The following is a 13199-nucleotide window of genomic DNA, read 5'->3' on the forward strand; positions in this document are numbered from 1 at the left end:
GGTCCACTGTACATGAACATTTCGTTGACTAGCTGGGGCATGACACGTGATGTTGATGCATATTGCATGGTGCACAGAGCAAGAGTAGAGACAAAGAATATGTATTGTACATAGATGTTCTTTGGTACAGAGACAATTTTTGGCTGTAAATATTAAATTTCTGGAGTGATTAGTTAGTTGAAATAGCATTTGACATAATAAATTGTATACATATTTTATATAAAATGAATTATTGTCATGCTTCCGGTGCCGGAAAAACAAAAGAAGGAAATGCAGGAAGAAACTGGGGAGGGGAATGCTCTGTTTAAGTACATATGGAGGACAAAATAATACGAACACCTGTGAAATAATGGAAAATCTTTATTAATAGGGGGTTGGACCACCCTTTGACTGAAGCACAGATTGAATGCGATCTGGGATAGATGTATAAAGGTCATGGACAATATTTAAAGGAATATTAAGCCATTCCTCCTGCAGAGCGGTCTCCAATTCCTAAAGTCCGGATGGAGGTGGAAATCAGGAACGAAGTTTGGACTCCAAATATGCCCATAAATGTTCAATAATATTCAAGTCCGTAGACTGAGGGGGCCAAGCGAGATGTTCAATTGCATCATCATGCTCTTTGAACCATTCTTGAATACACCTAGCAGTGTGAAAAGGGGCGTTGTCATCTTCAAAAACCGGTCACTCCGCAGGGAATACAGTCTGACAAAAGGATGGACATGATCCCCTAGAATGCTTAGATAGTGATTGGATGTGATACTCCTATGCAGAATAACAAGTGGCCTAAGACCACGCCAAGATATTGGACCTCATACCATAATGGCGCCACCCCCATGCTTCACAGTCGGCAAGAGGCTGTCAGGATGAAACGCTTCTTTGGGCGTTCCCAGACATAAATACGTCCAGTCGTCTGAAATAGGGTGAATGACGATTCATCTGACCATATTACTTGTTGACACAGCTGTGGGGGCCAGCCTTTGTGATCTCTGCATCATTGACGTTGCTTGAAAGCATTAGTTGCTGTCACCAAGAATTTGTGAATTGCCACTCTGCCATTTCGGGCTGCTATGAGCTTCAAGGCCCTCTATCCCTATCTACCAGGTTTGCCTTTCGGCCACTGTTGTGCTCTGAAGACGTCTTCTTACCCTCTTTCGTGTACGCTATCATAACGGCTGATACCGTACTCCTTACACACCTCACTGTAATAAAAATAAAAATATTATTAACAATTTACCTGTATTCTCAATAATTTCAATCTGGAAAATAAATTCAATTCATTATGTAAATTAAATCAATATGAAAGCTCTTTCTTTCCTTTGAATGCAAGCACACATCTTTTCTCTTTATTTCTTCCTCCTTTGAAAATGCACCTCTCTGTTTACTTTACTTTTGCATTCTGATAGAAGTTAATGTAAAACAGAGAATTAATGAATATACATTTTTAAGATTCAGAAATTTATTTTTAATAGATACTTCAAGAACGCTTATATACTCTGGATTACACAAATTTAATTACATTGTTATGCATGAAAATATCTCTCAAAGAATATGACATCACTTCTTATCACTGCTATTACCCTATGCATTGTTCTTTTCCTTTTTCTATTTTTAGACTGTTTTGTTTGATAGTAATTTCTCCATCATTACACAATAAGCTTACTTTTGTTTTAGATGAAGCCTGAGTAATCCAGATTCACTGCATATGTCTTAATGAGAAGTAAACAATAATGGCAGTTTTTTATTAATAGAATTTTAAATAATGATCAGATGTAGTTTTCTTGTAGGTTAGGCTAATTTTATATCTGGCAGTTTTCAACTCCCTTTTCACTTAATGTTAAAAATAATAATAGAATCTTCAGATTTTATATTATGCCCAAAGGAGCATTTTTTCAAGGGGGATTCAAAATGGGATTTGAAAAGTGAATACTGTTAGACATTGTAATGGCTTTGCATTGCTACACTACCAACATTATACCAGTTATGTACAGAAATTTCGTGCATAAAATATCTGTGCTAGAAGATGCATACAATGTTAATGGAATATTTTGAAATTATTGCATTTGTTAGTAAAAAAATTCATTAAAGTTTTACAAAATATGAAATACAAAATAAAACAAATTCCAAATTTAGGCTTCCGGATGCCTACATTCGAGTGGAAGACTGACTACGCTATTAAAAATTTGAAGTCTTTAGGTACCGTTGTTTTTTCATAATGAGAGAAACAAATATACATTCATGCAGATTCTTCATTATTTAATTTCTTTAAATATAATACAGGGTTCTAATATTCGGTGGCAACAATTTGAAAAGTAGTTCAGACTTTTATAGTGAACCAACACAAAATGCCAAAAAAATTAATAGCCTTTGTGGGCTTTAAAAAAAAAAAAAAAAAAAAAAAAGAGGAAGGGAGAGTTTCCCCTCATATCTATTCATTAGTAAGTCCTTTATGAATAATATAACTTTTGCTTAAATTTGCAAATTTTTTTAAATGATGAATTTAAAAAATTGACCAATGAATTATGGTGACTTTTTCTTAAATATGATGTTTCAATAATAATTTATTTTGTGAATTATCTACATTTGCTTAACGACATGAAATCCAAATTCTGTTATATTCTGGAAATGCCATAGTTTTCTAAGTTGTCCAAATATATAGTACTATGATTTCAACATACAGTGATCAGCAGGGTTTCTGTGACTACTATGGCATTTTTATAGTTTTGAAAGATAAGAAAAAAGAAGGTGCAGGAGTACATGAAACATCTTTATTACAGTTGGCAAATATGAATGATCAAGGAGCAATACCTTTAAGTATGAAAATAAAAAGAATTGTGTAGTCCTAGTACATACATATATATATAAATTATGCATACACTTTTATGGTTTACAAGAATAAAAATCAATTAGATTGTTTTATTTAAACTGAATTAGAAATACACTGTGTGTTTAACCAATAAATACATGATTTCATAGCTTAATTTTGTTTAAAAAAGGGTTTTCTTTTAAAGAAATAGAAACATTTTATTTGATTGCAAAATCTATATTAAAGTATCATGATAATAATTAAATTAAAAGCAAATCAAATGATTCTATATCAGATACATAATCCAGGGCATTAGACATACCTTTTGACTGATTACAACATGCAAATGTTTATAAATCTTCAGTTATATTATGTAAGTAGTATATTATCAAAATTAAATCACAGGTGACCATCAAAATGTCCTTAGCAAGCAATCCTTAGGGCCCTGGTGCGAGAAAATGCAATAACTAAATATATTTCAAAAATAAAATTAAATTGAAAAGTATATGTATCTGATAAAGCAGCTGGTCACTTGTGATCTATGGGTATGAGGCATCACATTAAATTCAAGCAGATTGTTAAAATTAAATTAGAACACTGGTAATATGCAAATGAAAGCATAATACTGTAATCTCATATAACACCTCAGAAATTTTCAAAAGACTCAAATTGAAATAACTTTTTTTTTTTTTTCAAAATTATTATTAACTTGTAACACAGTATAAATATGTATTTGGCCTACAGGGCAGGAAAAAAATTCCTGATACAGATTAATCAATATACTTGGAGATCCACTGAATTTTGAAGATTTCAAAAAGCATTCAAACTTTGTTGTTTTCAACTCAAACACTTTTGTCCCCTGAAAATTGATTGTTTTATATTAAAAAAAACTTTACATGGTAAGTTACTTTGCCAACATACATGATAGATTTTCAGTTCTGACTCGGGGAAGGGGGAACCTACAATTATGCTAATCTATAAAATTAAGTTAAAACTCCACGCATTAAAATACATTTATGGAAAAAATTAAAGCAAAATTTTAAATGTAACACTAATTAGAAATAAAGTTTAATTACTGATATGCTATACATATATTATTAACATGTTAAAATTCTACCCTCTCAGATAGAAACTGTGCAATTATTTACAAACGGGAACACAGGAAAACAAAATAAGAGTACAATCTCTTTTTAGATTTCATTATTAAAAAAAATGAAACTGTATGAAAAAGTAATGAAATTATTTTATTGTATAACCAATTATTAGTTTGATAATATAAAAAACCCATATACATTACAATATAAAATAAGTGATTTATTGAGATAACAAGACAAAAATAACTACAACAGATGACCGGCACCTATAGAAACACAAGGCATGTTTTTAATTCATTTTAAATTCAACTAAACATTATGCATAGAATATTTATATGTTTTCCATTTATTAGAAATTAAGAAGGATGGTAAAAATAACTTCTTAGATTATCAAATCTTGCTTTCACAAAGTAGTAGCAAATTAAAAAGAAAAGAAAAAAAAAAAAAAAAAAAAAAAACAATTTGTATAATTTCCGAACACACTAGAACATGAGAGTAAAACAATATACATTTCCATTCTAGGACACTGAATTATTTCAATACCATTAATTAAAAACATGGCAAAACAGTCAAATATTTACAAAATAATAAAATTAAAATATGATAAATGTGGATGATTTATATGTACTCATTACATCAATTATCAACAAAACATGAATTTCTCATATACCTTGAGAAATGAGTTAAAATGCAAAAGTGTTATATTAAATAGCAATGATATACAAATATGAAGCATAATTACAATGGTTGCAAAGTCACAGTTCACTATAAGAGGTAGTTATATTTAAGGGTGACTGCCTTCACTATGTCCAAATTCTTCAAGTTCTTTATGATGCATCTTTCTTGAAAGCAATGTCACTATGATATCATCACTTCCATCTTCCCTGCGTTCTTTGTCAATAGCTACATTGCCAATATTTGCCTACAAAAGAAAATAAAATACCTATCTCACAAAAACATAACTTAATACTCCTTTAAATGCATGTAGTGTAATGAAACTAAATTCACCAGAACACTCGTTAAATACTGTTGCTAAATGCCCAGCTGCGGTGAGATAGCTTTGCTACAAAGCAGGGTTAGGGTTGATAGAAAGCGGCAGGTAAAGACAAGTTGTCAGATTTGGCATGAAATTGCCTTTTTGGAGATATGCCATCGATGAAGAGAGAACATTCTAGAACACATTTTTAGCAGTTTCCTCAGGAATATTCCCGAAGGTAGGTTAAAGTTATATATACCACGCCTGTCCTGGGAGAGCATAGTGGTAATATCTGAGCTCAGAGATTAGCTTGATAGCAATTGAACAAGTTGGAAGATGTACTTTAATGATTTGCCATGATGCTGTCTTCACTAAGGGTTGAGCTGCTGAATGCATCAGCCTGTTTTTCATAGTTTTTCAACGACTGTAATCATGTCTTTGGAACTACCCTGTGTAACAGTGCCTACTGACGAATAAATTGTGTTTTGATTCTTCATTAAGTGTTGTCACCAATTACTCCAAATCCATGAGCCTGCAGAATGCTACAATAATGAATTTTCAAAGTTATGCAAAAAGATTTTTTTCCAACCCTTTATCAGAATAACATATTTTCCCAAGAGTTCTTAGAAACTGCATACATAAATTACAATCAAAGTAAATTTTATGTATGCAATCAACCTGATTAATTATTTCTCACTTGCATATGATGTTAAATGCTGATAGATTATGTACTCATTTATCAACAGTAAGTTTAAAGTTAAGTAAGAAAATTTGAGGCAGTTAAGAAGTATCCTTCATGTTATTAAAAACTGAATACTAAGTAATTGAGTTTCTCAATCGATCTTCGAAACCTGCCCTTATGGTCCTCCTAATTTTCCAAAAGTGACAAAAACAAAATTCTAAATTATCCTCCATGACATAATACAGATGAAAATTTTAAGGAAATTACACATGGCAAGTTTATTGTATTTTCTCCCAAGAGTGACATTGTATTAAATTTATTACCAGTTAGCCTATTTGCAGACATCTCACTCTAGTCTTAGCAATAAAAGAGGGATTCAAAGCTTCATGATTGTGGTGCTTCTTATCTTACAGTGTAACTTCGAGAAACGAGCAACTCTATATACGAGAAATTCGAGATACGAGGAAAGTACAAATGAAAAATTTGTCTAAATACAAGCACTGATTCGAGTAACGAGCAAGGCTGTTGGGTATGTGTGGTGCGCTTCCCATTCCGGTTCAACCCGGGGAATCCCCTTGTCAAACCACTCAATGTTCTTTGATCAATGTCTGTGCTCTTGTGAGTTAATTGTTTTTTTACATTTAAAATGAAAATAATTATTTCATGATGCCTCCCAAGATTGTTGCCTCAGATAACAAGCAGCAAAGAAAAAGAAGGAAGCCTTGGCCAATGCAATTAAGAAAAAAAATCATAGATAAACATAGGCATGGTGTAAGAGGGATGGAATTGGCGAAGATTTACGGCCATTCGACATCGATGACAAGCATTATTTTGAAGAAGAAGGAAGAAATTAAGAAACTTGATGTGGCCAAAGGAATTATGTCACTTCCAAGCACCGTGCGAAACTCTTAAAAGATGTTGAGAAGCAGTTGTTGGTGTGAATTAACAAGAAGCAGTTAAATGATGATTCGGTGTCAAAAGCTATAATTTGCATTGAGCGCCAGGAATCTGCACTCGGACCGTCTTCCGGAAAACACCAGGTATGTTGAAGATGAGATGGCATTTAAGGCAAGCCGTGGTTGGTTCAAAAGATTTAAAAAGAGAAACCAGTGTTGCGCAACATGGTCAGGCTGCAATCTCTGATACAGCTGCTGTTGATTATTTTTTTGCCTCAGCTCCTAGTTTATTACTAGCAAGGAATTTCTTCCTCAGAAAGTGTTTAATTATGATGAAACAGGTATTTTTTTGGAAGAAAATGTCTAAAAGGACCTACATCTCATAAGAGGAGAAATTTTGCCTGATTACAAGCCAATGAAAGATAAGCTTACCCTCTTGTTTTGCACCAACGCAAGTGGCGATTGTAAAATCAAGCCATTGCTCGTCTACCATTCGAAAAATCCACGAGTTTTCAAGAGGGGAGAGGGAAGGTACAGAAAACTAACTGAATGTGATGTAGCAGGCTAACAGCAAAGCATGTGTAACAGGACAATTTTTCATCGAGTGGGTCAACAAAGTTTTTGGTCCGTCAGTGAAGAAATACCTTCATGAAAATAAGTTGCTACTCAAGGCGTTGCTTGCTTGTCCTTGATAATGCTCCTGCACATCCTTCACAGCTTGAAGATGATTTGCTGGAGGAATTTCAGTTCATAAAAGTCAAATTTCTTCCAAACAATACCACTTCACTTCTCCAGCCGATGGACCGGCAAGTTATTTTCACTTTAAGAAGCTGTACATGAAGGTCTTGTTTCAAAGGTGTTTTGAAGTGACTGAAAATACAAGCCTTACCCTCAGAAAATTTTGGAAGGATCACTTCAGCATCCTAAATTGCTTAAACCTCATTGATAAGGCTTGGGAAGAAGTCTCACTAAGGACCCTGAATTCAGCACGGAAAAAACTGTGGCCTTGGATTATTCCTGACTTTGGTTTTGTTCGTCAACCTGTGGACAATAGTGCAGCTAGTCAAAGAAATTGTATCTCTGGGAAAAAGTATGGGTCTGGATGTTGGATGAGTTAGTGCAGGAGCATAGTGAAGAATGTACAACGGATGAACTTAAAAGACTTCACAAGAAGCAGCAGCAAGAGGTGGTAGAAGAGCTTTTTGTTAGGGGAGGAAGGAACAGGAGATAAGGCTCTTTCTTTCAGTACGATTAAAGAAGTGTTGGCAAAGTGAGAAGAAATGAAAACTTTCTTTTAAGAAAATCACTCTAATTAAGCAGTGCGTGGATGCACTATGAACTTGTGTAATGACAATGTAGTGTTGCATTTTACAGGCATCTTAAAAGGGAGACAGAAGCAAGTGTTATTAAATAAGTTTTCGGTAAAACAACCTGCAACTAAAAGAAAGTTAAGTGATTCTGACCAAGAACCTGCTTCAAGTGGACAAAAATTCCCAAGAAGAGAGAGCCTTCCTGAATCAGAGGGTGACTCTCCTTCCCCACAGTAACCAGTTTCGTCTTCCCCACATCCCTATCGCCAGTCAGGACTCTTCATAATGGTAAATTATGGCTATATTATTTACCAGCGTTATTTATTAGGAAAATTGATTTTCATTTGATATTTCTGTGGGTGTGGAATGGATTAACTGAGTTTCCATATTTTAATCTGATACTTCTGGGGGTGTGAAATTGATTAACTGAGTTTCCAATTTTTTCAATGGGAAGTTTGTTTCTAGATACTAGAAATTCACTATACAAGCTCAATGCTGGGACAAATTTAACTCATCTTTCAAAATTCCACTGTATAACCAAACACAGAACAGCTATGCAAGAATCAGCTGGCTCATCCATCTCATTAATGTGAGTGCCAATATTTATTTAATTTTTAGTTAATAAAATTACCCCAGCTCCTTGATTTATTAAAAACAAATATAAATTTTCTTTTATTAACTTAATACTAATATAAAATAAAATGATTTTTAATGAAATGCATTTTAAAGTGTACGTCTATAATTATACTAATTTATACAAAAAATTGCTTTTGAAAGAAAAGAGAATAAGGTGGTCTGCGGAATGGTCTAATTTATAAAAGTAGTTCCCACTTCAAAAAAGGTTTCAGAAATGCTGAAGAACCTGGAAAGTCTGTCTAAGGATCATGTTGCTTTTATATGAGATATGCAATTTTTACACCATCATTCTTATTTCTCCAAAGAAAATTAAATCAAATTTGTTCATCCTTTTCAAGTTTTTCTTCTATGGATAGTTAACAAGCATTTATTTGCATATTTTCTCAGCATATAACAACGGCCCAAAGATAAAAGAAAAAGGGGGGGGGAAGCAAAATTTTCATCTGAATGATTTTTTGAAATGCTCGATATGAAAAAATGCAGAAATAATTAAAAAAAAGTGCCACTAGGTAAAAGGACACATTTACTACTTTTAACATTGCAAAATCATATTCTTGTAAGGGCAAATTTAAATGAGAAGAGAGGAATGGCACTTTTCACAGACAAACATTAAAGTTTTATAGTGCAAGCTAGAGATTAACAAAGAAAGATAGACTGATCAAGCAGTTAAAATAATGCAAGATTTAAAATTCTACAGATTTTTTTTTTATTTAAATGAATTTTAAGTATTTCAGTCAGATTACAGAAACTTTATAATTTTTAAAACAAAGTGAATAAAACTGAAATACACTTCCTGGTAACCAGCTCTTTCCTTCATTTGTTCCTTTGTGCTTTCATACAGAAATATTATTCAACACAATTTTTTTATTAACCAATTATTGAACTTGTGCATTCAATCTATTGCAAATTTGTATGCACACAATACTTTTTGATGTCAGAAGTGGGATTGAATGCCAGTGACAAGAGTGATGGAGGAGCAGTCAGTTTTGTTAAAGAAGAGATGAAAACGGGCTAAGCCTGGATGTAAGCTGGTCAGGAAAAGATTAAAACAGGTCAAGAGGAAATGAAAAGAGACATGACCTCGCATAATAGAAAACAAGTTTGAGGCTATAGAAGGCAGAATAGATGTAGTTGAAAATAAAGTTGTACAAACTGAAGAAAGAGTTTCTTCAGTCAAAGAACAAATAGAAGAGAGAGTTTTTGCTGTCAAAGAACATATAGAAGAGAGAGATTGTGCCTTGGAACACAAAATCAGTTACAGAGTTTCTGGTGTTACCACAGAAGTTGACACTTTAGAGAAATTCATAGCGATAGCAGGAAGAAATTTGGATGGTTTTAAATTTTTACCCATGCCTTCTCGTCTCTCAATCAAGCTATCCACATATGATGGTAAAACCTCCTGGCAAGTATATAAGACACAGTTTTCTATAGTGGCTGAAGTTTATGGATGGGATTCAAAAGTCAAGGTCTGTCATCTTGCCACTTGTCTGAGAACAGATGCATCCCTAAAAGCAAAGGCTAGACTTCGAAGCCCTATCTGGCATGTTGGAGCTACGTTTTGGGAAGAAGTGTTTAAAAGATTATAGCAGGCTTCAATTAAAATTCTGTCAACAGAAGGCCACAAAGACACTCCAGGAGCTTGCTACGGATGTTGAAAGGCTGTCTCATTGTGCCTGACAGAAACAAGGGAAATCCTGTCCTTTCAGCACTTCATTGATGGCACCGATACCCTGAAATACAGAAAGCTCTGCAAATGGCGGATGTCAAGAACTCTAGAGTGTATTCCAAAAAATTCGAGGCAGCCCTGCAAGCAACCAGTAGAGACCGACACCCTATTACAGCTGCTGAAGTCCAAGAGCCAGTGGATTGAATGGCTACTCACCTAGATGATTTAACCAGACACGACAATGCTTTAAGACAGAGTATTAGTGACAAGAAACTGACCCTAAATTGCTGGAACTGTGGTGCTAAAGGCCACATACAAAGAAATTGCAGAACAACCCAGGACACGGAAGCTAAAACCTCTCCCAGCAAGAAGCAGGGAAATTAATTAACGGCCATCTTGTGGGGCAGAGTTGGCCAGATAATGAGAAGTTCCATTTTAAAGCATTTCAGATTTCTGCAGTGAGTGGCAGCAGTAATGGATTCTCTATCAATGGACATATCAATGGCGTTCCTTGCAATATGAAGATCTGGCTCAACAGCTGGAAGATAAATTTAGGATGCCGCCCTGCTGGAGTCTGGAGGGTAACTCCAGACTGTGTCGAGAGAAGATCAACACCGATGGAAAATTAAACAACATCAGATATGAAAGTGCCGCCCACCATCACATGGCATATGTGGCAAAGATTACAGATCCTTGCATACTTGGATTGGATATTCTAAGGAAATACAAATTTTCCTTGGACTTCCTTGGATAACGAACTGCATTCTGCCTCTGAGGATATAGCCTCATCCGGAATTAATGATGAAGGAGTTAAATCTGTCCACAAAATCATAGCTCAAGATGATATCACAGTACCAGCAAGAACACAATTTCTACTTCATGAATCCATAGCCAAAAACAGAAATTTCTGGTACGGTGTATTGGAATATCCCAAGGACTCTAACACCACATAAGCAGTACTAGTAGGCTCGGCAGTCATCAATTTATGGAAGATAGTTGTCCCGGTGAGAGCTGCTAATGTAACTGACAAGGTGAAAGTAATTAGGAAAGGTGAAGTGGCTGCAACACGTACTCCAGTGACCAGCATTAAATGAAACAGTAACCCTACAGAATCCGTGTCTTCTGAAAGCAGTACATTGGAATGATTGCAGAATGCACAATTAAACAATGAAGAGAGGAATGCTGCTGAACGTGTCATTCAAGAATTTAAAGATGTTTTCCCACTCGTCTTCTGACGTGGGTCGAACCAGTTTGACACAGTACAGAATCGATACTGGGGTTCATCCACTAATTAAGCAACATCTAAGACATCTACCAATTGCTAAACAGGAAGAACTAGGAAAACTCTAATGGAGATGAAAGAACGTGATGTCATCGAGCCTTCAGCAAGTTCATGGGCATCTCTCATTATCCTGGTGAGATAGAAAGATGTTCAACTAGATTTTGAGTTGACTGGTTGAACGAAGTTACGAAGAAAGACAGCTACCCTCTTCTTATAATAGATGACATTCTGGACACTTTCCAGAAGCAAGTGGTTTTCGACACTTGATTTAAAAAATGGGTATTGGCAGGCAGAGATACATTCTGTTGACCAAGAAAAGATGGCATTTACTATTGGACAAGGAATTTGGAATTTAAAGATTATGCCATTTGAACTATGTAATGCGCCAGCAACCTTTCAATGCTTCATGGAGACTTTGTTGAGAGGTCTTTCCTGCGAAGCATGTCTGGTATACCTGGATGACATCATCATCGTCAGGAAAAGTTTTGATGAACATTTAGAAAATCTTACAAAGGTGCTTCAGAAACTGAAGGAAGCCATTCTACAGTTAAGTCCTCACAAAATGTAAATTATTTAGACGGCAAATGACATACCTTGGATATGTCCTTTCTGCTGAAGGTGTGTATGTACAGATCCCAAAAGAGTGTCAGCAGCTTAAGACTGGAGGAGCCCCAAAAATGTCCATAAGCTGAGAAGCTTCCTAGGGCTTTGTGCTTACTATAGGAGATTCGTGAAGGACTTTTCTTCCATCGCAAGATCCTAGCACAAGCTGACAGAGAGCAAGCAAAAGTTGATGTGGACAAAAGAATGTGAGGATGCATTTAACATCTGCTCTATTTCTGACCTATACTCAGATCGACAGACCATTTATTCTCAACATAGATGTGAGCAATGAAAGTGTTGGCGCTGCTCTGCCCAAAGAAATAAATAGCCAAGAACATGTCATTGCCTACTAGAGCAAGTGCCTCTCTAAACCGGAGAGGAATTACTTTGTCACCAGGAAAGAGTTGCTCGCCGCAGTTAAAGCTGTAGAACATTTGCATCATTATGTTCTACGGCAGAACATTCCTGTTTCGCATGGATCATGCATTGTTGACCTGGCTTTTAAATTTCAAAAATCCTTAAGATCAATTAGCCAAGTGGATACAGAGACTCCAGGAATATTACATCACTATCCATCATCGGAAGGGATCATCACAAAGAAACGATGATGCCCTCTCTAGAAGACATTGCCTAGGAAGCTGCCAATATTTTTTAGGGTCGAAGCAAAATACGAGCTGCTGAATCTGGTTGTATGACAAGTTACAACTTCAGTGTGAGCTGATCGAGACCCATGCAGTGAAGAATAAAGCCAGGAAAGGCCAGTTGGAAGATGGTGACATCATACCCATATATGACTTAATGGAGTCTTCAAACGCAAAAACTACCTGGCAGGGAATTTCAATCTAAAGTCCTATGACAAAACAATACTGAGCTCTCTCAGACTCATTCCACAATGGTGTCTTATACCAGAAATTTGAATCAGATGATGGAAAAGCGTTCCAATGGCAGCTAATACTTCGAAGATCCCGGATGTCCTTAAAGAACTACACAGCAGCCCTACGAGAGGCCACTTCAGAATAATGAAGACTTTGCAAAGAGTTTGTAAGTGCTTCTACTGGGGTAATGCAAAGGATTCAAAAGTGGTGCCAATCTTGCGATGCCTGTGTGGGTTGGAATAGACCAGAGAAATGCAGCCGAGGCAAGCTACAATGTAGGAGCACCTTTTGAGTGCATCCCCTTTGACATCCTGGGACCTCTGCTACAAACTGCTGATGACAACAAATACATCCTCATTGTCATTGATTGCTT

The 13199-nt window shown here is 35.4% G+C and overlaps 1 protein-coding gene across 2 annotated transcripts in view; it reads right to left on the bottom strand.

The window, feature by feature from the left end:
* Nucleotides 1–344: 344 nt before the first annotated feature.
* The window catches only part of Cap-H2 (Chromosome associated protein H2), a 189119-nt gene continuing 176264 nt past the window's right edge, over nucleotides 345–13199 (bottom strand). Inside the window, exons 15-16 of one of the 2 annotated variants that reach the window (XM_085822004.1) lie at nucleotides 4643–4822; nucleotides 345–1202 (exon numbers count right to left, since the gene is read on the bottom strand). In XM_085822004.1, the coding sequence (XP_085678130.1) occupies nucleotides 4685–4822 (138 nt within the window). In that variant the 3' untranslated portion in view covers nucleotides 345–1202; nucleotides 4643–4684. Of the gene's footprint in view, nucleotides 1203–2239; nucleotides 4823–13199 lie in introns of those variants that run through there. The other variant, XM_085822003.1, reaches the window with a different exon arrangement.

The sequence above is a fragment of the Stegodyphus dumicola genome, chromosome 8 (genome assembly GCF_044657685.1).
Source record: "Stegodyphus dumicola isolate Sdum_Otavi_A_Nest chromosome 8, ASM4465768v1".
Classification (NCBI taxonomy): Eukaryota; Metazoa; Arthropoda; class Arachnida; order Araneae; family Eresidae; genus Stegodyphus; species Stegodyphus dumicola.